Source organism: Zootoca vivipara, chromosome 13 (assembly GCF_965207765.1).
Source record: "Zootoca vivipara chromosome 13, rZooViv2.hap1.1, whole genome shotgun sequence".
Lineage (NCBI taxonomy): Eukaryota > Metazoa > Chordata > Lepidosauria > Squamata > Lacertidae > Zootoca > Zootoca vivipara.
In genome coordinates, this window is record NC_142596.1 from 42,956,445 (window position 1) to 42,983,857 (window position 27,413).

The 27,413-nt window shown below is 45.7% G+C and overlaps 1 protein-coding gene across 1 annotated transcript; it reads right to left on the reverse strand.

The window, feature by feature from the left end:
• Positions 1-813: 813 nt before the first annotated feature.
• NPTX2 (neuronal pentraxin 2) lies at positions 814-26,075 on the reverse strand. The gene is made up of 5 exons (XM_035131393.3): positions 25,406-26,075; positions 20,787-21,003; positions 11,876-12,120; positions 7,661-7,840; positions 814-3,963 (listed from the first exon to the last, which is right to left on the reverse strand). Exons 1-5 carry the CDS (start codon positions 25,841-25,843, stop codon positions 3,736-3,738), a joined length of 1,308 nt encoding a protein of 435 aa, XP_034987284.1. The 5' UTR covers positions 25,844-26,075; the 3' UTR covers positions 814-3,735.
• Between the last annotated feature and the right edge of the window lie 1,338 nt (positions 26,076-27,413).

Sequence of the window (27,413 nt, forward strand, 5' to 3'; positions counted from 1 at the left end):
AAGAAAGAAAGAAAGAAAGAAAGAAAGAAAGAAAGAAAGAAAGAAAGAAAGAAAGAGGGAGTGAGGGAGAGAGAGAGAGAGAGAGAGAGAGAGAGAGAGAGAGAGAGAGAGAGAGAGAGGTGACCTTGGTCAGATCCCTTGCTGGCTAAACTGAACGCCATCAAAATTGCTAAGGTGAAAATTTTAATGTTTTGTTTTTCGTAAAGTCCTATTTACAATCAAGCAGTATATAAATTTGGTCAGATAAAATGAAAAACAAAAACAAAAATGCATGGCACAATCCATTTGAACAGCTCTCCTGCACAAGCCTCCATTGAAATGAATGGGGCGGGGAGCTGCGGAAGGGCACCACCAAGTTCTTGGCACAACTGGCCCTCAAATGTAACCTTATCCAACCCCCTGTCCGATGCAGGAAATCCTCTGCTGCTGCAGCATCCTTGAAGGTGGCCATCCAGCCTCTGCTTAAAAACCTCCAAGGAAGGAGAGTCTACCACCTTCTAAGGTTCATTTCAGAGGGGCTTACTCAGGAGTAAATCCAGGGTAGGTGCTGCTGCTGCTAAAACTTTCCTGCGAGGCTGGAGTGAAATGGCATACCACAAAACTGACTCCTATACATTGTACTACATCACAAACACACACAAGAACAAAACCAAGAAAGGTGTTGCCCGTTTCTCAGCGGTACAGCAACACTTTTTGCAATGTAAATAGTGCATATCTTTTGCTTTTTAAGGGCCTGAATGATGCAATATTAAGACAAAGTTACCATAGCGTTTAAAAAGTGCTTTATTTATTTATTTATTTATTTATTTATTTAAAGGAACGACTACCAAAACACAGGGGCTGGAGTCTGAGGAAAGGGGAGGTCAGGATCCTGTTAGCAAAGGTTTGGGCTCTCTCTGTGACTGGGTTTACTTAGAGATCCTAACTATTGCCTAAGGGCTTTAGAACAACTGTAAATGATGTACTCTGAAGAGGAAGTGTGAAAGGAGGGCTGCAACGTTCCTCAAGATTCACAACCTGTCATAGCCATATTTGGATTTACTTCTAACCAGGGATGGTGGAGAAATCCAATTCAGTTTTCATCTGAAGCCGAATCTATTAAATTCGCACCTCCCAAACAATATAACCGAAACACAGCTTTTGCAGCTATTTGAATGTTGCAATAGGGTTCTCCAACCAACGTTTACAAAAATGCATATATTAGGGGAAAGTGTGCACAAAAACAAATGCATTCAAAATGCCTTTTATTAGGAGGAATTGCTTGCAAAAATGTGCACATGAATCAAAACTGCATACCAAAATTTGATTATTAGGAGAAATTTGCACTAAAATGGTGGATTTTCATGAGCATTTAAAAAAACAATTCCGCAAACTGCTGCAGAATTCTAGTTCTCTCACAGCCTCTCACTTCCGATCTTAAAGTAAGTTATCCGCATTTTCCACAGCGCTTTGCATTTTTTTTAAAAAAGTCCTCATGAAAATCCACCATATTCCTCTGAATATACATGTTTGTATGCAACTAGTATGTGCAACAGACATGTTTTTGCAAAGCAATTCCCTCTAATATAATGCATTTCAAATGTTGTTTTCAGTGATAGGAATATTTTTATGCATCCTTTACCCTAGCAGATGCATTTCTGTACACATTCCTTGGCTGGAGAATTGCGCTGCGAAATTCAGAGAAGAGTGGATTTCAAAGGACGGCTGTGTTTCAATTTGTAGATTGTTTCCGAAAGTGTGAATTAGCTTGGCTCCCCTTTAAGTGCAAAGGGAATCAAATCTCTTTCCCCCCCCCCCAATCCCTAGTCGCAAAGGAGGACACCTGACGTAAAGGTAGGGTGAGCTCACAGGTCTGCTTCTTCCACTGGAAAAAGAACAGGGAACAGGGCAGCTTATGCCTGCATCAAAGTTCCAGTCCCCGTCCCATTGAACCAGGGCAATAGGCACATTTAATTTTACCCCTTCCTTGATACGATTCAGAAGTGCAGAAACAGAATATCATATTGCCCTTCGTGCTACAGACCATTTCAGACTGCAGGCTGCGTATGCCACATGTTTGAATACTGCTAGTATTTTAAAAAACAACAACAACAACAATTTGCATGTGGAAATCAAAAGCGAAAGGAAGGTCAACAAAAACCCAAAACCCTGATAAGCTGGAGTTCTATAAGCAGAGCCTGCCTGTCGGAATAGCCAGCCGGCAAAGGTGCGAGACAGATGCAAAAAGTACACAGACAAGTACTGAGAGAGCTCTGAGCGAAGTGCCAAGCGAAGTGCTGACTTTCCTCCCAGCCCCAGCTCTTCTTTATTAAGGATTTCTCCCCTCGTAAAATACATTAACCATTAACACATACATCACTCATGCCAACAAGGAAGATGTGTAAACAGACAGACTGGCGCCAGTGGTCCTGTGGTCCTGTGGTAAATCACTTGATGGATTACTCCCCAATAAACCTGTGCCTTACACAGAGAACTCCACCCGCACACCCCCACACCTGCCGGATCAGGCCACTAGCCCTCTTCCCACGGTGGCAAAGCAGATTGCAAGAAGCCCCAAAGTGGGACCTGAGTGCAGCCTCTCTCTCCCCCCCACTTGGGGTCCCCAACAACCGGCATTCGGAGGCATCCTGCATCTATGCCAGTGGTGGACAATACAACCATTGTGGCTAGCAGCCATCAATAGCCCTTTTCTCCATGACACAGTTTCCTTCTCACATGACGGGATCCTCCAGAAATTTGGAACTCTGCCTACAGCCTGAAGTGGGCACAAAAATAGAAAGACAAGGCCTTGTGCTATTTCCATAGGGCCATTTAGGGAAACCCAGAGGGCCACAGGAAGTAATTCACTCCTGCTTTAAGGAACGTCCCGTTTCCCATCCTTCACTTCAGCCCCACAAGTGCTCTCATGCCTCCATTTGACTGCAAACACAGGGATGGGCATTACAGTTTCAGTGGGAAACAGCATGAATCTATTGCGACGACCAAATTGCATGTAAGTCCTTACACTTAACCCCTACGACGTTTGTGCTTTATTTGACACCATGTGCTGTTAGGAGGGGACACATTCTGTCACTAAGCAGGGACAAAGTATTTGCACGGGACATGGGGTTTCTGCCAGAGGGATAGAAGTAAGCTTTGGACGTTGATACATGGGACTATCTACTGCTCTCAAGTCTGAGAGCTTGATGGTTTTGGAAATTCGTGCCAGGAACCCATGCAAGTAACAGACAGAATTGGCCACAAACCTCTTCTGCAGGAGCTCCGCTGAGCAGAATCAAAGATGGACACGTTGAGGGCATAACAGTGTACAGATGCTTCCCAAACTCCCCCACCCCTGGACCATCTGAAAATTGCTGAGGGTCCTGGTGAACCACTTAAGGGTTGTTCTGCCTGCTCTAGCAATTGCAGTGCACTGAGCTAGTTGTTGTGTGATTTTTTTAATGGCATTATTGCAGACATGTCATGGACCACCTGGATGAAGCTCATGGACCACTGGTGGCCTGCAGACCAGTTTGGGAACCCTTGTCTTGTACACCACCTCCCAACTATTTAAGTGAAGCTGATGCAAGCACTTGTGGAGAACTGTGCCTCTCACTGGTACCCTGGCAGTGAGTTTACTAAGGGGTAATTAAAATTAACACTAATTAAAGGAAGCAGATAGGGGCATCAGAGCATCAGACCTCACAAGAGATTGTCTTAAGAAAAATGGGGCACTTCAATGGGTTATGGTCATGGCTATAAATCGAGCAAACGCTCTTCGCACGTCTCTACGGGCCATTTTGCTGCACCTCCAAACACATCCACGTTGTTGTCAACCCAGGGGATGATGTTGCCCGGCATGTTGGTGGAGCAGTTAGCAATATTCATGATGTCTTCAGGCTTCAAGACTCTGTCCCATATATTGAACTGGCTCATCTCCCCAACGAAAGCTTGAGTTGCATCAAACCTTCCTCCAACAGTGTCCTTAAAGTGAATGAAAACCAAAAGTTTGGATTAGTTCAAGACTCTCCTTCAAAGAGATGGCCAAATCAGTATCGTTATGCTTGCAAAAATGAGGGGGGGGGGGAAGAAACCAGTGCAGCTTACTTCTGCGTAGGCAGAAACTGTAGGCCTGGTTTTCTCGATTCGGAAGCTGTTCAGTGTCATGTCGAGCCACTGGTTCATCTAAATCAGTATTGACTAATTTGACTGGTGGTGGAAAAACTGCAGGAGCCTTTCTCAGACTTACCTGGAGATGCTAGGAATTGAATCTAGGGCCATCTGCATGCAAATCCTAAATAGCAAGAGTGGGGGGGGGGCGGACCTGTGGCCTATGTATTGTTGGACTCCAACTCCCATTAGCCCCAGCTAGTATGGTCAAGGATGATGGGAGTTGTAGTCCAGCAACATCTTGAGGGACTCTGGTTTCCTATTTCTAGTATCTCCTCCAGTTGATCCTTAGGTCACAAATAGAATCATAGAATTGTAGAGTTGGAAGGGACCCCAAGGGTCATCTAGTCCAAGCCCCTGCAATGCAAGAATGCAACACAGGTTTTTTTGGGGGGACTGCACCCCAATAAACATAAATTGTTCCTGAGGATGCATATTTTCCCATGTAGAGGTGCCCCTCTATTGAATTGAATGGGGAGTCCCATAGTGATGCAATGAGCTTCATTAGTACAATGAAATCAGTACCCTTGCAAGGGATGGTGAGATCAGGAATGTGCATGATGATTTATTCACTGTGTTCAGTTGCAACCATGAATCTTTTATGTGCGTGCACCATGTGTGATGTTGCCATTTGCAACATACTGAGACTGATGTATTCCTATATGAGGCCCTCGATAGCTCAGTCAGTAGAGCATGAGACTCTTAGTATCAGGGTCGTGGGTTCAAGCCCCACTTTGGGTAAAATATTGCTTTGAACCATGACACTTTCCTGGTGGAAAGGTGAAATACACACAGAATAAAGAAATATGGTATGGTCGACAATATGTCAGAGATGTGTTAGGTTTTTTATGTTATAATACATTAGCAGGAGGAGGGGAAGAGACGGAGGAGAATCAACCACAGAAACATGGGAAGCTGCCTTATACTGAGCCCATATTGTTTACACTGACTGGCAGCTGCTCCCTGGGATTTCAGACAGGGGTCTCTTCCTGGTGACACTAGGGATTTGAACCGGCAACCTTCTGCATACAATGCACATGCTCTACCCATGAGCTACAGGTGTTCCCTGTAGAAGATGAAGAAGAGGGCCTTTCCTGTGGTGGCCCTGCATTCCTAGAATACCACCCCCAGGTTTGGTTTGGTCCCTCCTCATTGGCCTTTAGGCAGGCTCCAAACACCTAGTTGAATGAACTATGGTGCAGTGTTTTAATAACTTTTCTCTACTGCCGTTATTTTAAAGCTCGGGAGATGCTTTTGAATTTCAAATTTTAATGTGGTGTTTTATTGATTTGTTGTAACCTGCCTCAGGGTACGGGCTTCAAAAAGCAGGCCAGAAATAACAAGACAGATCATGTTCCTTCATGTTCCCAGGCAGCATGAGTTGCAGTTGCTGGGCAGCGACGTCACAAAGGACTACTGCTGTTGTGCACTGCTTATGGGATTCCCAGAAACATTTGCCTGACAAGTGTGGGAAGTGTGGGAAGCAAGACACTAGGCCAGGCATCCCCAAACTGCGGCCCCCCAGACGTTTTGGCCTACAACTCCCATGATCTCTAGCTAACAGGACCAGTGGTCAGGGATGATGGGAATTGTAGTCCAAAACACCTGGAGGGCCAAAGTTTGGGGGTGCCTGTACTAGGCTATAGAAAGAAAACCAGCAGGAAAAGAGGAAGGAGAGTCTCAAGGGCCTTTGCATGCAGGAAGTCCCCCTGTTTCAATCACTGACATCTCTAGGTCAGGCTGGGAATGCGGAGAGCTTCTGCCAGTCGGTGTAGACAATACTGAGCTAGATGGGCCAATGATCTGACACAGTATGGGGCAGCTCCCTATGTTCTTCCTCCCTCCCTTCCCCACCTACCCCCTGCCATTCTGCAGCTGAAAATCACACCCTTTGGGGATGTTTCTTTCCCCTTCTATATTGGTCTCTCCCATAGCTGATTTGCAAGATTGTGGGCAGAACCTGTATTTTAAAACACTTTTTGTGCATAGCACTTAGTTGAACTACTGTGTTTTTTACAAGACAGGTGTATTCTTCTGCAACAGGTCATTAAAGCAATAACAGTGCATCACTGCCTGGATAGCTCAGTTGGTTAGAGCTTGGTGCTGATAATGGCAAGGTTGCAGGGTTCGATCCCCATATGGGACAGCTGCCTATTCCTGCATTGCAGGGGGTTGGACTAGATGATCCTCAGGGTCTAATAATAATAATAATAATAATAATAATAATAATAATAATAATAATAATATATTTATACCCCGCCCATCTGGCTGGGTTTCCCCAGCCACTCTGGGCGGCTTCCAACAGAAAAATAAAATAGAGTAATCTATTAAACATTAAAAGCCTCCCTAAACAGGACTGCCTTCAGTTGTTTTTCTCTTTGACATCAGGTGGGAGGGCGTTCCACAGGGCGGGTGCCACTACCAAGAAGTCCCTCTGCCTGGTTCCCTGCAATTTGGCTTCTCGCAACGAGGGAACTGCCAGAAGGCCCTCAGTGCTGGACCTCAGTGTCCGGGCAGAACGTTGGGGGTGGAGACGCTCCTTCAGGTATACTGGACCAAGGCCATTTAGGGCTTTAAAGGTCAGCACCAACACTTTGAATTGTGCTGGGAAACGTACTGGGAGTCAATGTAGGTCTTTCAAGACCGGTGGTGTTATGTGGTCTTGGCGGCCACTCCCAATCACCAGTCTAGCTGCTGCATTCTGGATTAGTTGTAGTTTCTGGGTCACCTTCAAAGGTAGCCCCACATAAAGCGCATTGCAGTAGTCCATTCCAGCTCTACAGTTCTATGATTTATACTGGTCACATCATTCTGCTTTATTCGTTAGCATGCAATGCTTCTGCATGCCACACATCAGGACACTCTTGCACTACAGAGCAACAAAAGCAGAACCGAAAACACACCCCGGGGACATTTGTGGTATAAAAGGTTACTGGATTCCAACAGGAAGTTGCAGGACACACACTGATTGATGATGAAGCAGTGTATCTGCACCAAAGCTTTCATAGGTGCAAACTGTATTGAAAGTGGGATCATGTATACCCACCCTGATACCATCAAGGGTTGCACTCAATGATACTTTACTCAGAGTAAACCCATTGAAAACCAATAGGTCTAAATTAGCCATGCCCATTGGTACCGGAAATCTACACTGAGCAAGACTAATATTGGATACAACTCCATGAATGCACAATAAAAAAGGATAACTGCAGGTACCTCTCAGGCAACATTCAAACCATAGGATACCACTTTAAACAATCGTGGCTTCTCCCAAAGAATTCTGGGAGCTGTAGTTTCTTAAGGGCGATGAGAGTTGTTACGAGACCTTCTATTCCCCTCACATAGCTAAAACTCTCAGGTACCCTTTTGAAGAGTGATTGATCATTGAAATACTCTGGGAACTATAGCTATGGGAGAGGAATGGAGATGACAATTGTTCCTGTTGTTGTTGTTGTTGTTGTTTTAATTTCTTGGAAGGAGGGGAGGGAATAAGCAACCTTGCACGACTCACCTGCTCCTGACCAAGGATCAGAACCCCCCCTGGCTTAATGGGGTGCCAAGGAGCTAAATTATCCCCTGTCCCAAGCTTCTCTCCATCCTGGAAAGCTTCCCACATTCCGTCCCTCGTGGTCCACGTCACACAGATGTGGTGCCATTTTCCATCGCTAATGAAGAGCGGGAGCTGGGCGACCTGTTGAAGACAATAAAGGTTATTGTGGATGCCTGGAGCGTTACGCCCAAAGGGTGCAGGCCTGTCCAGTAAAGGCTGGTCTGTGTGGGTGAATGGCATGTTACACCACCAACCTCAGCCTGTCTTCAGCCAACCCTCTCTTGCCTGCCTTCTTACCTGAACCCAATCCAAGTGGAGGCCCTGCCTGCCAGCTCCCTCCTCTTTAGTCTCAGTGTTGCCCCTTGTAGAAGCGAGGAGGAGGATGGGGACAAAACTAGAATGAATTGGTTCTGCCGGCCACTGACTCTACCCATCACTGGCCTATTTGCCTTCATCCCTGGGAGTCCCCAATGGGCACCAGCTGCCATTGGCACAGACCACACTGATCCTGAGCCAGTCTCTGTCATTGGCTGAAGCCCTCTACAAAGAACAGACGGTAAGGTTGGCTAGGGCGGAAACATGGCTTGCAATCTCTGGACTTTCCCATTTTACAGACAACAGGATTTTGCTGCTCATTATACAGGAATCTTGGTTCATATTTTATGGCGAAGCTTGGTAATTCCAACATGTGTCCAGTCAGTGAGGAGAGACAGATGCTAAGCAGCAGGATCAAGCTGAACTGTAGAATTCAGCAAAGAGGAAGACGGGGACAAAACCAGAATGAGTCATGGACTCGTCACCTCCTGTTGCTGGCTTCCCTGCCTTCTGCCCTGCTTATCCCAAAGTGACAGCATCCATTGGACATGTTTGCTGAGTGACAAGAGCCTATTCCTCAGGAAACCCAAATCCTAAAGGAAAAGAGTTGTGAAGACTGGACACTAACACACTGCAGAGTTCTTAGTGAGGGGGGCAGAAGGAGGTGCATCCTCCCGAACAACCCTCTTGGCAGTTTGCATTTCTTAGTGCAAAAATATTGATCTGACGCATAGAGATCTTTCCTGTTCTAATTAATTCAAGAGGGTTTTGCAAGCTTCTCTGTGTGAAAGAAACAAGCAGAAGGTTCATGGTGTTTGCGTTATTCCTTCAGAGAAGCTGAATACAGCTGTTATCTCTTTCTGTCAAGGTCATGCTGACTATAAAAGTAAGGCCAGAAGGAGCCTGGGTTTCACTTTCTCTTTCTATCTCTTTTCCTTCTGGTGTGGTGTTCTGTACATAGTATGCTTAGTGTTGAGGTTTAGACGTACTGTAAGTTTAAGCTAAGTCTGCTGCAACTGGATTTCTTGTGGACAGTGCAAGTCCTGAATGTATGGGATTTGTGACCGTTATGCTCCTTTGCCTTCAGTAGCAATAAAGTTCTGCTGGATCCTGCAATGTGTTTTAAGTTTTTACTCTGCTAACTATACATTGGAGTTCTGCTCTGGACCAATACTGAGTAGAATTCCATGACACCTCCAGCCAGTTTTACACTGCACAACCAGAGGTCATCCTTTAAAGGTGAATGTTGGAAGATTCGGGGCAGAGAAAATAAAGTGCTTCTTCACACAGCGCATAGCCCAATTATGGAACTCTCCATCAAAAACTGCAGCCAAGGGTCACCAACTAGGAAAGCTTTAAAGGGGAATTGGCCACATTCATAGAGAAGTCATGATGGCTATGCGCTGCTTGCAGTATCAGAAGCAGAAAAGCCACAGCTCAGTGGCAGAGCATCTGCAAAAGGTCCCAGGTTCAATCCCCAATGGCATCTCCAGGTAGGGCTGGGGAAAATGCCCCACCTGAAACCCTGGAGACCTGCTGCCAGTCTGTGTAGGCAATACTGAGCTAGATAGGCCAAAGGTCTGACGCAGCGTAACACAGGTTCCTATGCCACTGAATGCTGGGGATCATGAGTGGATGGGAGTGCTGTTGCAGTCAATCCTGCTTGTAGGTTTCCCATAGGCATCTACTGGCCGCAGGAGGAACAGGATGCTAGACTAGATAAGCCATTGGTCTGACGAAGAAATACAGTCATACCTCCGTTTACGACCACAATTGGTTCCGGGGAGCCGGTCACTCCCCAAGTTCGTCGCTCCTGCTGCGCAGATCGCTTCTGCGCATCCGAGCGCCACAGAACCCAGATGTAAACACTTCTGAGTCCGCGGTGGTCGGAAACCGAAGCGGTCGCAAACCGAGGTTTGAGTGTACCATACTTTTCCGTGTATAAGACTAGGGGTTTTTTTTACTAAAAAATAATGTTAAATGGGGGGTTAGTCTTATACACAGGGGCAATCTCCCCCCCCATTTTCTTAGAGTCCCCAAAAATAGGGGGTGTCTTATACACAGTGGCATGTTATACACGGAAAAATACAGTAATCTTCTCAGTTATTTTGTGTTGGAAAGTGAAAAGGCCTGACATACAGTCTGTCACGGAAACTCTTGTCCTCGGTTCCATAAATATTTAGTTTGAGATTCCAACCAAACATCAGGAACAACTTTCTGGCAGTAAGAGCTGTTTGATAGTGGAACAGACTCTGCCGGGAAGTTGTAGACTCTCCTTCCTTGAAGGTTTTTAAGCAGATGTTGGGTGGCCATCTGTCAGGGATGCTTTAGCTGAGATTCCTGCCCTGCAGGGGGGGTGGACCAGACGACGTTTGGTTCGCTTCCAATGATTCTACAATTCCTTCTATCTGGAATCATTGGACCTCCCCAGTGGTAACAGCAATATCCTCTGAACAGGCTTAAATACTTTTTCCTTTAGAATTGCCTAGTAGAATTGATTTTTGTACCTGGAGGCTGATGAAGCCCTGTGTGCATATATTATGAACTGTGGCAAATTCTGAATGATGCATATGTCTCTTAGCAACCTCTTACAACGCTCCCAGGGATTCGATGTTTATGAGACTACCACAATGCATCTCACAGAACAACAGGCCCTTTCTCCTCCCCTCCCCAGCTACACACAAACACATTTCTCCTTCTGACAGAGCCTTATTTTGACCACATTTGTAATAGGTCGCTTGCTGACTTGATTAATTGTTACGTGACTTACAGCCTAATTTTAAAGCGGCCAAGCCAACGAGCCACACTCTGGTGAAAGGAGCTTCTACCGGCAAAGTAATTCAAGAACTGCAGCTTTACAACCTGATCAATCAACTGGGCGAACTCGCATCAGTGCAAGTCTGGGAGCCTCATCCTTCCCTTTGCAAGCAAGTAAACGCCATGTGGTCTCCCAAATCTTCACTTTACAAAACAATATGCAGAATGAAACACAGCCATCTTTCAAAATCCACCTTTCTTTGTAGTGCAATTCTGCAGACAAGTAATGGGTACCAAAGTACACCGGTGAAAATAACGTGCAAAAATGTGCCATATTAGCAGAATTTGCTTTGCAAAATGTGTGCATTAGGCAAAATTGCATACAAATAATGTCCCTATTAAGAGATATTTGCACTAAAATGCTAATGAATTTCCATGAGGGTTTTTATTTTATTTTATGCAAACTGATGTAAAGGTGTGGAGAACTTAAGATTAGGTAAAAAACGAGAAAGCAGTTGGCTCATCTCTACTTGGAAACAAGTCCCATTCAGTTCAATGTTACTTGCTAGGGAGCAGGGGTGCACAGGATTGCCGTCCCAGGGGCCATGTGCCAAGACAGTCCATATGCCTGTTTATGGTTTTAACAAGAATGGGGCTCAAATGCATTGACCCTCCAGACTGAATGAAGAATTGCTCTACTATTTTACCAGGGCAGGATTAAACTCTGTTACATCTTACGGTGCAGCAGAGCTTAATCCTCGAACATTTCACTGTTGCACAGCAGGAGTTCTTTTTTCCCCTGCCTTGGCTGATGGAAAGAAATGGGATTCTCAAAAGGAACAGAGTTTGGATTTGATATCCCACTTTATCACTACTCTAAGGAGTCTCAAAGCAGCTAACATTCTCCTTTCCCTTCCTCCCCCACAACAAACACTCTGTGAGGTGGGTGAGGCTGAGAGACTTCACAGAAGTGTGACTAGCCCACAGTCACCCAGCAGCTGCATGTGGAGGAGTGGGGAAGCGAACCCGGTTCACCAGATTACGAGTCCACTGCTCTCAACCACTACACCACACTGGCTCACTGGAAGGTAAGTCTTTCCTCACCTTGTCATTAATGAGCAGCTCAATGGGGTTGTTCCCCCACTCGATCAGCACCACTTCATTAGCTTGCCCAGGGACAGCGTAGGAGAAGGGTGTCCCTATTCCCGGAGAGGCACTCGACTTCAGCCACAAGCACACAGTGAAGGCATACAGCTCAGGCAATGTCTTCTTGAACTTCCCATACAGGTAGTTGGTGCGGAGAGGGAGGGAGACTTTAAATTCATCCGGCGACTTGAAGGCGCTGGTACCTACAGCCATATCCCAAAGGACACAAGGTTACCCATGTAAATTGCAGGGAGGTCACTCAAATAAAGAAGCTGATTCATTGCACAAGTTTTACCTGGTTTACCTATCAATCAGTAAATCACATTTGCATAAAAGTAAAACAAGAGCTCTGAAAGCAAACTAAGAAGCGTGCTTTCTTCACCCCTGTGCAGAAAGTTTCCCCCCTGAAATATTAAGTGTCTAAAATTAATACATAAAATACAGTGGTACCTCTGGTTAAGAACTTAATTCGTTCCAGAGGTCTGTTCTTAACCTGAAACTGTTCTTAACCTGAAGCACCACTTTAGCTAATGGGGCCTCCCGCTGCTGCCGTCCCGCTGCCGCGAGATTTCTGTTCTCATCTCATCTTAACCCGAGGTACTATTTCTGGGTTAGCGGAGTCCGTAACCTGAAGCGTCTGTAACCCAAGGTACTACTGTATGGATCTTCAGGATGTATGTGACAGGAGAAAGCACGTTTTCATTGGTGACCCCTAATCTCTGAAAGTTTGAATGGGGTCATTTTATTGTGTATTTTCATTGTGGATGTTTATACTTTAATGCTTGTGGAATTGCTTTTTATACTTGAATACTGTTTAAGAAGCCTTTTCTGGCAATAAGATTTATATAAATTAATAACAGGACTAACAACAACAAGTGCTGCATTTTACAGGGTCTCTGAAAACCCACTTATTCCAATTTGGTTAAGAAGCTGCGCTGAACCTATCAAGCTGTAAGGGCTGTTGCTTTTGAAGCCAAAACAGCATCACCCACACACAAGAGGGCAGTATCAGCAGGCTTGGGAGGACCCCAAGATTTGCAGAAGTACAACAAATTTGTAGGTAGGGAAAGCCAACCCATACAACAAAAGTATAACAAATCTGTAGGGAAAGGAAAGCTCTATGGAAGCCCAGTGAGGACTGAGCATGCTCAGTAGGCATGGAATGCTAACTGACTGGGAGATCGGGCAGGAGTATGAATGGAATGGAGTAACCTTGAAAAAAGAGCATGGCTGGGTGACCAATACTGTAAAGTGTATTATTTTGTTGTGAGTTCCACATGTCTATCTGAAAATAGATAGCAGGCATCACAGAACTGCCTTGTTGAGGGGGGCAGCGGCACCATGCTAGCTCCTCAGCAGGTGGGTCACTGTTGTTTACCAGAAGAGGGGTGGGTGAGTTGGAGGGGAGGTTGGTGCAGTGCAAACACAACAGCAGAGCCAATCCAGCACCCTGCAAATGCATTTGCACTGTAACAACCTCTCTGCTGCCTTGCCTCCATCCCTCCTGGGTAAGCAACAGCAACGTACCTGCCAGGAAGCTAACGAAATGGCTCGGTCTCACCCAGAGAGCAGCTTCTGGTGGACAGCAGCATTTACTGCAATCTCCTCTGGGGTATGTGGAGATTATTGGGCGTCATGCCACAGGTGTTGAAAGGATATCCCTTGCCTGAGTCCCTGAAGCAAACATCGCAGACTGTAGGCTGTTTGGGTCAGGATTGGAAATATGGAAAGCTGCCTTGTACCAGTTCTGACAATTTTATCCATCTAACTGAGTATTACATACTCTGACTGGCAGTGGCCCCTATGGTCTCAGGCAGCTTGCTCCTTTTAATTAGAAATGCTGGGGTTTGAAGTCAAGACCCTCTGCAGAGTATGTGTTCTGCCACTGAGCAATGGCATCTTCATTTAATTAGACGTTCTGATTCTGTGCTTACCGGTGAATGGCTGCCTTCTTTTTAATTAAAAAAACATCACTTTGAGTTTTATTCCTTCCTTCCTCTGTAGTATGTATATATGAAAGAAATTGGCAAGCGCATTCATTTGCAATGAAACAGAACACAAAGCCTTTGATTTCTATGCATCAGATTTTGCCATAAATGTGTTTTTTAGACTGGGGATATAGGTAACTTACATCAAGACTGCATGTGGCAATTTCCGGCAGATCTCGACACTACCGGTCCCAAATGGTTTGCTTTTAAAGAAATCTAGCAGGTCAGCTTTTTTAAAATAGCTTTTTGACTGCTTTTAAAGACCTGGGGATTTGATTTTGCAGCAGTTATCCTGCAGCTTTCTCAGACTCACTTTCCCATTAACTGTATTTGGTTGCAAGTTCTGCAGCAGCCGCTGGAGGCTCTTTCTATGAATGCATTGCCACCCTCTTAAGAGGTTAAAACCCAGCTGTGAACAGCACGTGTCCCTGGGGAGAAGATGAACATTTTCACTGCATGCTGCCTTTCACCTTGGATGAAAGGTTCTGATAATTTTTTATCAGCGTGTCCATTTCAACCTGATTCCCAACATGTTTACTCAGGTTCAAGCATAGCTGCCAAGTTATCCCCCTTTTTAAGGGATTTTCCCTTATGCTGAATAGGCTTCCTCGCGAGAAAAGGGAAAACTTGGCAGCTATGGGTTCAAGCTGGATGCAGCAGCCAACCGAGCTGTTTGTTTAACGCTGGCCCTGTCCCCATATAAAGGGTCAGTGTGATTTAGATGTTTAAGAAGGCATGGGAAATTCATGACTCTCCACATGGTGCTGGACTCCAGTTCCCATGAGTCCCCGTCACCATGGCCAATGGTCATAGATTATGGGAGCTGTAGTTACACAGGAGGACCTCCTGTGTACAGAGTTAGAGAGCCTGCGGAACTCCAGATGTGGCTGGACTCCAGTTCCCATCAGCTCCAGCCACCATGACCAATGGTCCAGCCACCATCTTCCAGGCTAGCCTACCTCACAAGACTGTTGTGAGGATAAATGGGGCAAGTGGGAAAGAACCATGTATAATGACTTAAGCTTTGGGGAACAAAGGTGGAGTATTTATATATAATGTAATGTAAATCATAGAATCATAGAGTTGGAAGAGACCACAAGGGCCATCCAGTTCAACCCCCTGCCAAGCAGGAAACACCATCAAAGCATTCCTGACAGATGGCTGTCAAGCCTCCACTTAAAGACCTCCAAAGAAGGAGACTCCACCACACTCCTTGGCAGCAAATTCCACTGTCAAACAGCTCTTACTGTCGGGAAGTTCTTCCTAATATTAACCATTGCAATTATATGCAATATATAATTATCATTTATTGTATTTACATCAGTTGTTCATACAAAAGAAAAAAGCTATTTGACAAAACACAGCACCTAAAAATGTTTTAAAACCAGAAAAAAATAAAAAATAAGCACTACAAAATACACAAAACGCTCGTCCAGTGACATTTTAATAAGCACAAATCCACTAAAATATGACCACTACCATAGGACGCAACATAATTACCAAAGGCCAAAGCAAAATAAGTCTTGGTGCCTAAAGATGGACAAGCATGGTGTCAGGTGCATCTTCCTGATGAAAGCATTCCAGAAATGGGATGGAGCACCACTTAAAAAGCCAATTTTTGTGTGGCCACCCTCTGTACCTCCCTTGGGGTGCACATGGAAAAGGGGCTTTGCTGAAGGCTTCAGAGTTTGGGCTGGTTCATATGGGGACAAAAGGGCAAAAGGTTCCCCTCACTTGCTTGACACAATCTGGGGACACAATCCAAATCCCTGGCCTTAGATATTGTCTCGTTTGCTCTTACAATGGAACCTTGCACACACAAAAAAACACACTGTATTAGAATCCAAGCCAACACAACACACTTGGTTCCCAAGTGATCACCCATCAGACCAGACCTTCAGCAAGGTTGTGGGACTGACACGTCATCAGACCATACCTTGGGACCAAATCTGAGACAGAGCTAGGCTGAACCACATTAGTCCGTCGTCGCCACATCTAATTTCAGTCTCAGGCATTGAGTCTTTTTTTCATTCCACAGAAAGTCATTTCCAACAGTGTGTGTTTGGGACTTCATCCTGAGAAGATGTCTCCCATTCCCCAAGACCATAAGAGGAGCTGAGCTGAATCTCATAAAAGGCCCATCTATTAAAGCATTCTATTCCCTCGGTGGCCAACCAAATTTATTTGTTTGATTTACATTTCTTCCAGTGGGAGGGCACAGCATGATTTAAAACAAATACAATCGGTGTATTAAAACACACAACGATTGTCAATATTCTTTTTTTAAAAAGCTAGTAAGTAACCATACAGTGGTACCTTGGTTTGCGAACAGCCTAGTTTACGATCATTTTAGATTATGATCAATTCAAACCCAGATGTGCGCGTTCCGGTTTGCGGATTTTTTTTATTACAACCCTTTTTAAAATTAGGAACATTTTTTTTTGTTTACGAAGATATTTTTTTGCTTACGACCCTTTTTGGGGGGAGGCCCCATTGGCGAAAGCACGCCTGGGGTTATGACCTGTTTTGGTTTACAAACGGACCTTCGGAATGGATTATGGTCATAAACCAAGGTACCACTGTATTTTAAAAAAGAGCACTGCAAACCCTTAAAAACATTGAAAAGCACACACACACACACAAAGTAGAACATCCAGCCATAGAAGACCCTGCCAAAACAGTCAGTTAGTGGCCAAAGATCTGTCAGAACAAACAAATCTTTTGTCTACTAGTGAAAGGGAGGCACAGAGGGGGGCCAGCCTAGCCTCTTGTGGAAGGGAGTTCCACAATCTGGGAGCAGCCACCAAGAAGGCCCTGTCTCATGTCCTCGCAAAACATGCCTGCGAAGGTGGTGGGACCAAGAGAATGGCTTTTAGGGAGGCATTGAATTGCATTTGGGAAGGTTGCAAAGCAGAACAGGAGCACAGGAGCCTTCTCTCTTCCTATCACTAGACTTCCCATATCTCCAAAACATCCAAATGAAGATTCCCCTGCTTTTGTTCAACAACAACAACGAACAACACAAAAAAGAAACCAGAGATGCTTATGAGTTCTGGAGATTTATTTTAAGGAACATTTGCACCCTTTTCCCCATAAGAGTAATGGCATGCCCAGATATGTGCAACCTGGCTTCTGCAAAGGCTGGGGCTTAACCTTCACAAAATGCATCCGTTGGCACAACTCGGAGGTGCAATCATTAATTTGCCTGAACAAGCCTTGATCCAGACTTGCTTAATACTATAAATATCATTTAAAGAGAATCTATATTTAAACAATTCACACACTCTTGCTCTGTAAAAACAGGGGGGAAAGGAAAGGGGAAATGATTATGCAGACAGTTTCGTGTTATTCCTCCCTTGCCATGTGTGCTTGAAATTTAAATACACAAACTCTGGCCAAGTGTGCTGTTTCCCAGTAATTAAATCTAAGGATCTGATTAAATGATTAGGATTAAGAGTGTCCCCCAGTGGCTCCAGGAGTAATCCACAGTAAAGGTTGCGCATTTGAGACAGGACATGCTTGCCCCAAGGTCTGTGGAGTGAGCAGAAGTGACATTCAGCAATTAATTAAAAGCAAAAAAGAAAAGGGAAGTTTGTCTCATTTCACAGCTTGCTCAAAGGCAAAGAAGACGTAGAGCAAGTACCTCTCTCTTCCTCTGTCTACCAATTAAACTGATAGGAGGTTCAGGACAAACAAATGCAGTACTACTTCACACAACACTTAAAAGTTAGACTGCAATCCTGCAAACAATAAGCCCTGCTGAATCCAATGGGACTTGCTTCTCTGCATTACATGGACAGACTTGTGCTATAGCCACAGGATGGTGGTGATGGCCACCCACTGAGATGGCTCTGAAAGGGGATTAGACAAATTCATGGAGGAGGAGAGTCTATCAGTGGCTATTACAGTCATACCTCGGTTTAAGTATGCTTCGGTTTGAGTACTTTCAGTTTAAGTACTCCGCGGCCCCACCTGGAACGGATTAATCCACTTTCCATTACTTTCAATGGGAAAGTTTGCTTCAGGTTAAGTACGCTTCAGGTTAAGTACAGACTTCCGGAACCAATTACACTCATACTTCGGGTTAAGTACGCTTCAGATTGAGTACTCCATGGACCCATCTGGAACGGATTGATCCACTTTCCATTACTTTCAATGGGAAAGTTCGCTTCAGGTTAAGTATGCTTCAGGTTAAGTACAGACTTCCGGAACCAATTGTGTACTTCAACCGAGGTATAGTATATTCCTGTGTATAAGACTACTTTTTAACCCAGGAAAATCTTCTCAAAAATTGAGGGTCGTCTTATACGCCAGGTCGTATTTCTTATACGGCAAGTATATCCCAAACTCTATATTTAACTGGAAAAGTTGGGCGTCGTCTTATACGCCGGAATATATGGTACCAATGTAGTGATGACAGCTATATGCATTCTCCAGGTTCAGAGACTGTAAACCACTGAATACCAACTGCTGGGGAGCCAAAATGGCAGAGGGGTATTGTCCTCATGCCCTGATTTTGGGTTTCCTTGGAGGTATCTGGTTGGCCACCATGGGAAACAGACTCTTAAACAGTGGAAGCTGGTCCACCACATTGAGTGGGACAATGCCCCGTCTACCTCAGCCTGACCTCAGTCAGCCACCACCTGCCTTCTTGCATACAACCAGTCATTGCCTGCCATTGGCTCTGGATCCGCCTGCTATTGGTCTCCTTGCCATCCGCCCTAGCAGTCCCAATCAACACAAGCCGCCACCATTGGACCCGGCATTTCTCTAACTTGGGTCCCCAGCTGTTGTTGGACTACAACCCCCATAATCCCTAGCTAGCAGGACCAGTGGCCAGGGGTGGTGGGAGTTGTAGTTCAACAACAAATGGGGATCTAAGTTGGAGAAACACTGGACTAGATGGACTGCTAGCCTGATCCACAAGGCCTCTTCTTGCTTTGCAAATGAAAAGTGTGCTGGGGGACCGCAGGAATTCCATTGCCAGAAATGGATCGTGCAGGATTGAAGCCACTTCCTCCTTAGAATCATAGAGTTGGAAGAGACCACAAGGGCCATCCTGTCCAGCCCCCTGCCAAGCAGGAAACACCATCAAAGCATTCTTGACATATGGCTGTCAAGCCTCTGCTTAAAGACCTCCAAAGAAGGAGACTCCACCACACTCCTGGGCAGCAAATTCCACTGTCGAACAGCTCTTACTGTCAACTCTTTCCTTGCTCGACATCATCCCTTTGAGATCATGAGAATGGATTCCATGTAGTGATGGAGACATGGCAGTAGCTACAGGACCGCCATGCAAAGGTGGAACAGACTTCTTATCTGCTGCTCTGGAGAGCAGAGCTAGAACCAAGTTGTAGTAGTGTCAACTGCAGGGAAGGAAGCAGGTTTTAGCCGAACATCAGGAGATGCTTCCTAACAGCCGGAGCTTTTTGACAGCAGGAGGTGGTGGGCTCTCCTTCACTGGGTGTGTTTAAGGAGGGGCTGTACAACCACCGGCCAGGGATACGTCAGCTGCATCCTGCATTGCAGATTCTGCACTGAACAACAGGGGGTGCTACATAAACACAGGAATAGAAGAAGAGCCCCTGTCTGATCAGGCCATCGGCCAACTAGCCCAGCATCCTGTTCTAACCAGTGCCGGATTTACATATAAGCTAAACAAGCTATAGCTTAGGGCCCCACTCTCTTGGGGGCCCCAAAAAAATTAAATTAAAAGGGGGGAAAATGGATGCACAATTCCAAAATATAAGATAAAAAAAACAAATAAAATAAAACCTACGTACAGCAACAGTGTTTTGTGTTGTGTAGGCTCCTATGATGTAAGTCATGGGCCCCACCTGCTAGCCGGCTCCCTAAAATATCACTGGTTTGCTCATTTCTATATATAGAGTGTCTACATTCTGCATGGACTGGTTGCATGGCAACATGTGCAAATGGCTTTAGAGACCTATTAGGTCCATAAAGGTAAAGGGTAAAGGGACCCCTGACCATTAGGTCCAGTCGTGACCGACTCTGGGGTTGCGCGCTCATCTCGCATTATTGGCCGAGGGAGCCGGCGTATAGCTTCCAGGTCGTGTGGCCAGCATGACAAAGCCGCTTCTGGCAAACCAGAGCAGCACATGGAAACGCCGTTTACCTTCCCACTGTAGCGGTTCCTATTTATCTACTTGCATGTTGATGTGCTTTTGAACTGCTAGGTTGGCAGGAGCTGGGACCGAGCAACGGGAGCTCACCCCATCGCGGGGATTCGAACCGCCAACCTTCTGATCAGCAAGCCCTAGGTTCAGTGGTTTAACCCACAGCGCCACCTGGGTCCTGTGGGTCCATAAATTACCATATAGTATATATGTGGCTCCTGCCAACCTAGCAGTTCGAAAGCACGTCAAAATGCAAGTAGATAAATAGGAACCGCTGCAGCTGAGCATATAAAAGGCCCCATTACCTTCAGTAGCTGAGGGCCTCATCAAACCTAAATCCAGCCCTGGTTCTAACAGTGGCCAACTAGATGCCCCACTGGGAAGCTCATAAGCAGATCCCGAGCACGACAACAGTCTCTCCTCCTGTGGTTTCCGGAAGCCAGTATTCAGAGACATGTTGCCTCCAACAGCGGAGGTACTGCAAACCCATCGTCCAAAGGTGTGTATAAGTCTGCACTCAGGATGCCCTTATTCTGTTATTTATTTATTCAGCTTAGATTCAGACCAATGCAGTAACTGCTGTCCCCATCCACTACCAGCAATACAAGCTGCTCCAGGCATCACTCCACCCTAAATCAATACATAGGACTGGAGTGTTGCAGGACATCTGAGTCAACAAGTCAAACAGAAATAAATCCACGCCGGAATATACGAAGGAGGATGCAAATTAGCCTTCATTATTACCTCTTTCTAGTTCAGAAACCCTTTCAAGAAGGGCGTTCAAGGCTGCCTCTGTCCTTTGCCGATGGGTGGAAGTCTCATTATGAAGCAGGGATTTCTCGTTCTCCAGGTCTGCCACTTTGCTTAAAAGCTGGCGCTCTAAATCTCCCAGCCTCCTCTGGAGCATCTCTCGGAGATCGTGAGGCAGGGCTGTATAGGACACGTTCGCTCGGAGCTGGTGCTATAAAGGAGGGGACAAGGGGGAAACAAAACAAAACACCACAATTCTCATTTATTAAACTTAACCAGGCACTAATAATATATTATCTTCTCAGATGCCCCAGGGCAGCTAGAAGTCAAGCATAAGCAGCAAAAACTGAGCTTCTGAGTTAATATCTCCCACTGTATGGGGAAACTATGTATGCAAATGCGAGACGTGTGTACATTTCTCCTCCGTGATCTAACAGCCGGGGATGTATAAGGAGAACCTGGTAAACCACCCTCTCTTTAAAAAGCTGGATTTCCACAGATCAGCCTTTTAGGCAGGAAGGAAGAGAGCAGCAGGATTCAATTCCCCCTTCTTCATCCAATAGCTGATTAACAGTACCCCAAGGGAGTCATTCCCATTAATTTCAAGAAGTCTACTATGAGTAGGAATAGCATTGGATGCAACACTGTTAATATTCAAATAAGCATGATTAGGAACACCGCCTTATTTCAAATTCCAATTTATAATGCAGTAATAGTTCACATTTGAAAAATACATCTCCTTTAAATAAAAAATAAAAAAACTAGAAGTGAGGGTGGGGAGATGAGCTATGCCATAAATAAAACAGGCATTGCAAAACAATGAATTAAAGCACTCCACACTAGCATCCCCAACAGACAGACCTTACAGATCTCATTCTGACAACAGTAGAGGGTTGCTGGAATAAATAAAGTTTTAGCCTTCTTTTAGGAAAGCAGAAATGGAGGTCTTGGCAAAGATACCCTGCAAAGATGAAGCAATGCTAGAAATGACCTGGCTTCATGCTCTAAAAGAGCAATTCAGCGATCAATACAGAGATCAGCTGTGGGAAAAGGACTTCTGGAAATATATAGGTCTCCATGCTGGTTGCAGCTGCTGGAAGCTGAAAACATCTGGAGGCAGTGTTAAAAACTCAGATATATAAGCTCGGAGCCAATTGGCTCCTTAAACCAGGGTTACAGTCACTAAAATAGAATGCCTAGTTGCCATGTTTGGGCCAGATGGCTCGAAAGTCATATTTTTCAAAACAACTTTTTAGTTCCAAAAATTCATTCCGATTGTGCAGATAAAATATAATGGATTGACTTCTACAGGCTGTGTTGCTAGTGTGCGTGAACAGGCAGGATCCAAGGATCCCGAGGCATGAAGAGACATCAGGTGCCATCCTGGTGCCCCAAGCATCTTCACGTGGTCACAAGTGGCTGATAGCCAGGTAGAAAATGCACCTAGTGCCTGGCGAATTTCGAACGCTGCCTGGAGGGCATCATATTGGCTACCACTGGGTCAAACCAACACTTTCAGTTAAGCCCAGAAGTTAACTTTTTGACACTGGTTTACTTACAAATGGACGGCTGATAACTCTTAAACCACTCCATTCTACAGAAAGTGACGTCACTTCTATGCAGGTATGTTTGGGGGAAAATGTGTGACTTTGGTGGCATGCAATAGCTCCCACAGGGGCATTAGCTGCCAGCTTTAAACCTTCTTTGCATGAACAATTGTTAAATGCTTCTGGCACATGCAACAGAGGTCTCATGCCAATCTAGACATGTGATTTTGGGAAATGCAGATAAATTTGTGTAAACTGTCACTGAATGGCTAACTCTTTGAATCCTTTTACTGTAGTGTTCACGAGGATGCTTTTGAACTGCGCAATAAAAGCATTGCTGCTAGCCATTTTATTTACATTTTTATAGGCCTGATGTTACTGAGCTCATCCATCCTTATGTTTATTCAATGTTATAGTAAAAAAGAAATAAAGAAATAAAATGAAACCGTGGGGATACCTGTGATCTCTGGGCCACAGGTTGCCTCACTGTGTCTCACAGGTAACCAAACAAAGCACCTAGCATTTCCAAAGGTGATGCACCTTACTGATAATGTTGTTTTCCAAAGAGGAAGGGGGAAAACTTGTCCTTAACAGTTATATCCTTGATATTTGATTACTATGAGACTTCATTATACATTGACAGCACTTCAAGCAAATGTAAGAGCTGCTTCAAAGACTGAATTCTGCATTGATTACAAAAAGCTTTCAACTATGTCCTTCAAAATGACAGCTGGATTGGGAGAGGAGATATACTTTGCATAAATATTTAAGCATCACTGGGCTGAAAAATAATAATATCTAAAATAATAATATCTAATAATAATAATAATATCTAAAATACTGTCTCATTCATTCCAATTGCCTTTGTGGTTGATTGTATAGTTAAACAGTTGAGAAGAAGGACCGGCACTTAACACTTAAAACAAAATAAAAGCCTTCATGTTCTTACGTGGCACCATATGCCAAGGACACATTATCTAGGATGTCAATGTTACACTGCAACCTCTTAAGCAACTATGTTCTTAGCTGAGGCTGAGATTAAGAAAAAGAAATGAAAAGCACCAGGGCAGGGAAATAAAACCCTCAAATCTGCTCTCAATCCATTTTATTGGTAAGCACACACAGAAAAGCTATACCTTTTTGTGCTTCCATTGGGGGAAATGGCACCTCATAAACACCAGTTCTGTAGTTTGTACTTGTTGCAATCAATTTTCACAGGACCAGGGCATTGCATTTTATTTCTTTGGATTTCTAATAAATCGACCAATTCCGAATCTCCCCTTCATATTCTCCATCTTATGCCTGGATTAAAGTATAGCTTCTCTGCCTAATGTGATCATAAAGTTCCCCTTTTATAAAATAGAAGTTCAAGAAAGTGATTTACATAAAACCTGAGCAGCCTTTCTTTTAAAAAAAGAATCCCATTAAAGATGAGACAATGACTAAGAGTTTCTGGGAAATGAAGCCTGTTTATTGCGGTGTCCCAGAAGGCTGAAACTTCACTAATTGCTCCCCTGATAATCTACGACATATATATTTAGCGGGTGACAACAATCCCCTAAGGAGAGACGCACCTTCAGCTGCCTAGAAGATGAAGCTATAGGTTACAAATGTTGAATGGCGAAGAAAATGGCAAAAAAGAAGAGAGGCAGGTATAAATATGGAGTTCTTCCCAAACCAATGACCTGGTATTTGAACTTGGGACAGCACCATACTATAGAATGGACCAGACACATAAACTAGGAATGAAGATATTTCACACAATTCTTTGGATATGGACAGCAATAGACTATTTTTAAGAAAATGAAGGTTGCATAGATGCTATAATGGGATCTGGGCACTTCTTGATGGGATAATATCAAATATAACTACAACTACTCAGTAGAATGTGTAGGTTATTTATGCAGCAGTATAAGAATAGCACTGCTGGATCGAGCTCAACATTTTGCACTGGCCAACCACCCACCTCTGGCAAGCCTCCAAACAGGGCAAAGGGGCTATTGCCATGCTCAGGTGTTGCCTCCTCCAGCAACTGGTATTCAGAGGTATGGAGGCTCCATTTAGCCATCATGCTAGTATAGTATAGTGGTTAGAGCCTGGGGTGTATAGTATAGTGGTTAGAGCCTGGGGTGTAGATTGAGGGGATTTTGATAGATTGAGGAGGCTTTGTGGATGACCTTGTGACTAGTCAATGTATTTCAGCCTACAACTGTCACAGAGGGATAAAGAAAGCGAGAGAGCCATGAGAAAGCAGTAGCTGCATCAATTTGCTGCATCTCCAAATAGGTCTGAGAGAGACTCCCTCCTTCTGAAACCCTGGAAAGCCACTGCCAGTCAGTGCAGACAATACTGAACTAGCTGGACTAATGGTCTGCCTCAGTATAAGGCTGCTTCCCATGTTCCTATATATATATATATATATATATACAGTATATTGCCTTCAACTCTGTGGAGGAAGGGTTAGAGTTGAACTCAATGATTCTTACAATGCAATGCCTACTTTAAAAAAGTAAATTCCAGTGTGCCCTGTGGTGCTTGCTCCTTAGTAAGGCTTACTTTTAGGATTGCAGCATAAGTCTAGCTTGCCCCCTTTAGGACCTTCCCACACCGGTAGCAAATTTTCAGCATCCTGGACACACAATAGGTGGTTTTATCCCTATTACTACTCCCTAAGAGTGAAGTTTCAAAGGCAAACTCACTTTCTCACCTTCAAACAAAACACTAGCTACCTGGCATCAGTCCCCCACAAGGATGCCGCTCTCTTTTCCAGAAAGAGATAGAAGACTCTTTTTCAGCACCACAGACAGCTCCAGAACAGCTCCCACCCCGCACCTGCGGTAGCTGCCACCTGTCAATCACCCCCAACGGGGTGCGCTGGCATCCCAGTACCAGAGGCCACCTTGCAGCACCACAGACAGCTCCCGCTCGGCACAGAGCCCTCCCCGCTATCCATTACCGCCAACTGGCTGCCGTCCCTGCTTGGCGAAGTCGGGGGCAAACTTTCAGCACCGCGGACAGCTCCCTCCACCCCACTCGGTTGTCTCCGCCCGCTTTCCCCGTCCTCACCTCCAGATTCTCCAGGCGATCCTTGAGCGTCTGCATCGTGCGGCTGAGCTGGTCGATGATCTTGCCGGGGTCGCGGGGCAAGTCGCCCATGGTGTCCTTGCCTTTGCCGAACTCCTTCCTCCACGTGCCCGCTTTGCCGTCGGGGGTCTCGCAGCGGCCGAGCTTGGCGGTCAGCTCGCGGATGGCCTCCCTCTGGTTCCCGATGGTCTCCTTCTGCTGCAGGATCGTCTCCCGCAGCTGCAGCACGGTGGCCTTCAGCTCCTCCTCGGGGGGCAGCAGCCCGCCCCCTTGCATGGGGATGGGGGGCAGCGGGCAGCCCGGGTTGGCGGCATCCAGAGGCAGCGAGGTGCACACGAAGCGGCTCCCCGGGGGGCTCTCCTGGGCGCCCGCTGCCCCCCACGCGGAGAAAGCGAGCCCCGCTAAGACAGGCAGCAGCATGCCGGCCGGTGGGGTGGGGGGCGCTAATTTACTGCCGGGGGGACTGGGTCAGCATGGGGTTGCGGGGAAGAGGCTGCCAGGCCCGGGAAAGCTCTTGGGGGTGGGAAGCGCCCAGCAAGCGTCTCTCCTCGTGGGGAAGCACTTTTCTTCGCAGGGGAAGAAAGTGCGGAGCGAAAAAAATCTTGCAACGCCCAGCAGCAACTCGTTGCAAGAGACAGCAAACTAGGATTGCGCCTGCGAAGCGGCTCGCGCGCTCTTAAAAGGCTGAGCCGGGTAAGCTGCGAGGAGGGAGGGGGCGTGGGAGAGCGGGGCAAAGGGAGCGCGCGCCGTGGCGGCCTCTCGCTCTGATTGGTCGGTAGGTTCGGAAGCCCGCGTGACGCCTTTCTCAGCTCTTGGCGGGGCGGGGGGGGGGCGAGAGAGAGAGAGAGAGAAGGCGGGAAGCTTCCTCATTCGTTGCCCGCTTGAGAGAGAAAGAAGGAAGCGCGCGAGGAGGACGCGTGCGCGTTGGGGGCGGGGGCGCGCGGGTTTGGGGCGCGAAGCAAAGCGCGGGAGAAAAGGCGCGAAAGCTTATTTCGTTTTCTATTCCCTGAGGAGAAGCTTTCCCTCATTCATCTAATCTGAAGGAGAGGTGTCTGGGCTCAAAGCCCGTCGCAGCTCTTCTTTCGCATGTGGGTTGAAACAGTGAAATAATAATAATAATAATAATAATGTGTGGTGGGCAGTGTCGTGTAGTGGCTACAGTGCTAGGCTAGGACCTGGGAGGCCCGGGTTCCAATCCCCTTACTCAACCATGGAGCTCACCAGCCTCTCCGTTTAGCCTACCTCACAAGGTTGTTGTGAGGATGAAGTGGGGAGGAGAACCTCCAGCTCTTTGGAGGAAAGGTGGGGCAGCAATGTAATAAATAAAACTGGGGAAACCTGGGCGCAAGTCACTCCTCAGCGCCACAGCGCTTGTACATTATCTTGCGCTAGTCTAACTCATCTTCTTAACCTGCCTCACAAGGCTGTTGTGAGAATAAAAGTGGGAGAATGTGTGCTTTTTTAATAATAAAAAGGGAAGGCTGGTATTGAAATGTAATAACAAGCACTCTGCACATTGCTCAGAGGCACTTTCTTTGTTATAACGCAATACTATTTGAGACTGAGCTGTGGTAAGTCTGGGCATATTTAAAGCACCCTTCAGGGACAATGACCCAAGAGATGTGCTGTGTGCAATGATGTGTGAGAAGAAACTACACCTTTTGTATTTCATATTTGTTACATTTATACAACATGCCTTTCTTCCGTGGTGCTTAAGATAGCATAAATTCCCCACCAATACGCTGTAAAGCAGACTGGGCTGAGAAATAGTGACTCGCCAAGGTCCTGCAGTTTTTGCAATTGATTGTTAATCATTTGATTTATTTATTTAAAACCTTCATGTATCTCTGAACTGCAGTCGTCTCGAAATAGTTTACAAAGATACAATGCCCCAAACGTAAACATCAGTTATAATGACAAAACCAAACATAAATTAAAATGCCTGCTGGCAGGAATGTCAGCTTGGTCCTGCAACCATTGGTGCCCGGGG

What these genes read in the sequence shown, in the direction of transcription:
- NPTX2 (XM_035131393.3), bottom strand. Translation starts at nt 25,843, where the DNA reads ATGCTGCTGCCTGTCTTAGCGGGGCTCGCTTTCTCCGCGTGGGGGGCA. An exon ending in ATCGCCTGGAGAATCTGGAG is followed by an intron (nt 21,004 to 25,405) that starts GTGAGGACGGGG and finishes CCTCCTTTATAG; the next exon opens with CACCAGCTCCGAGCGAACGT. An exon ending in TGATCCTTGGTCAGGAGCAG is followed by an intron (nt 3,964 to 7,660) that starts GTGAGTCGTGCA and finishes ATTCACTTTAAG; the next exon opens with GACACTGTTGGAGGAAGGTT.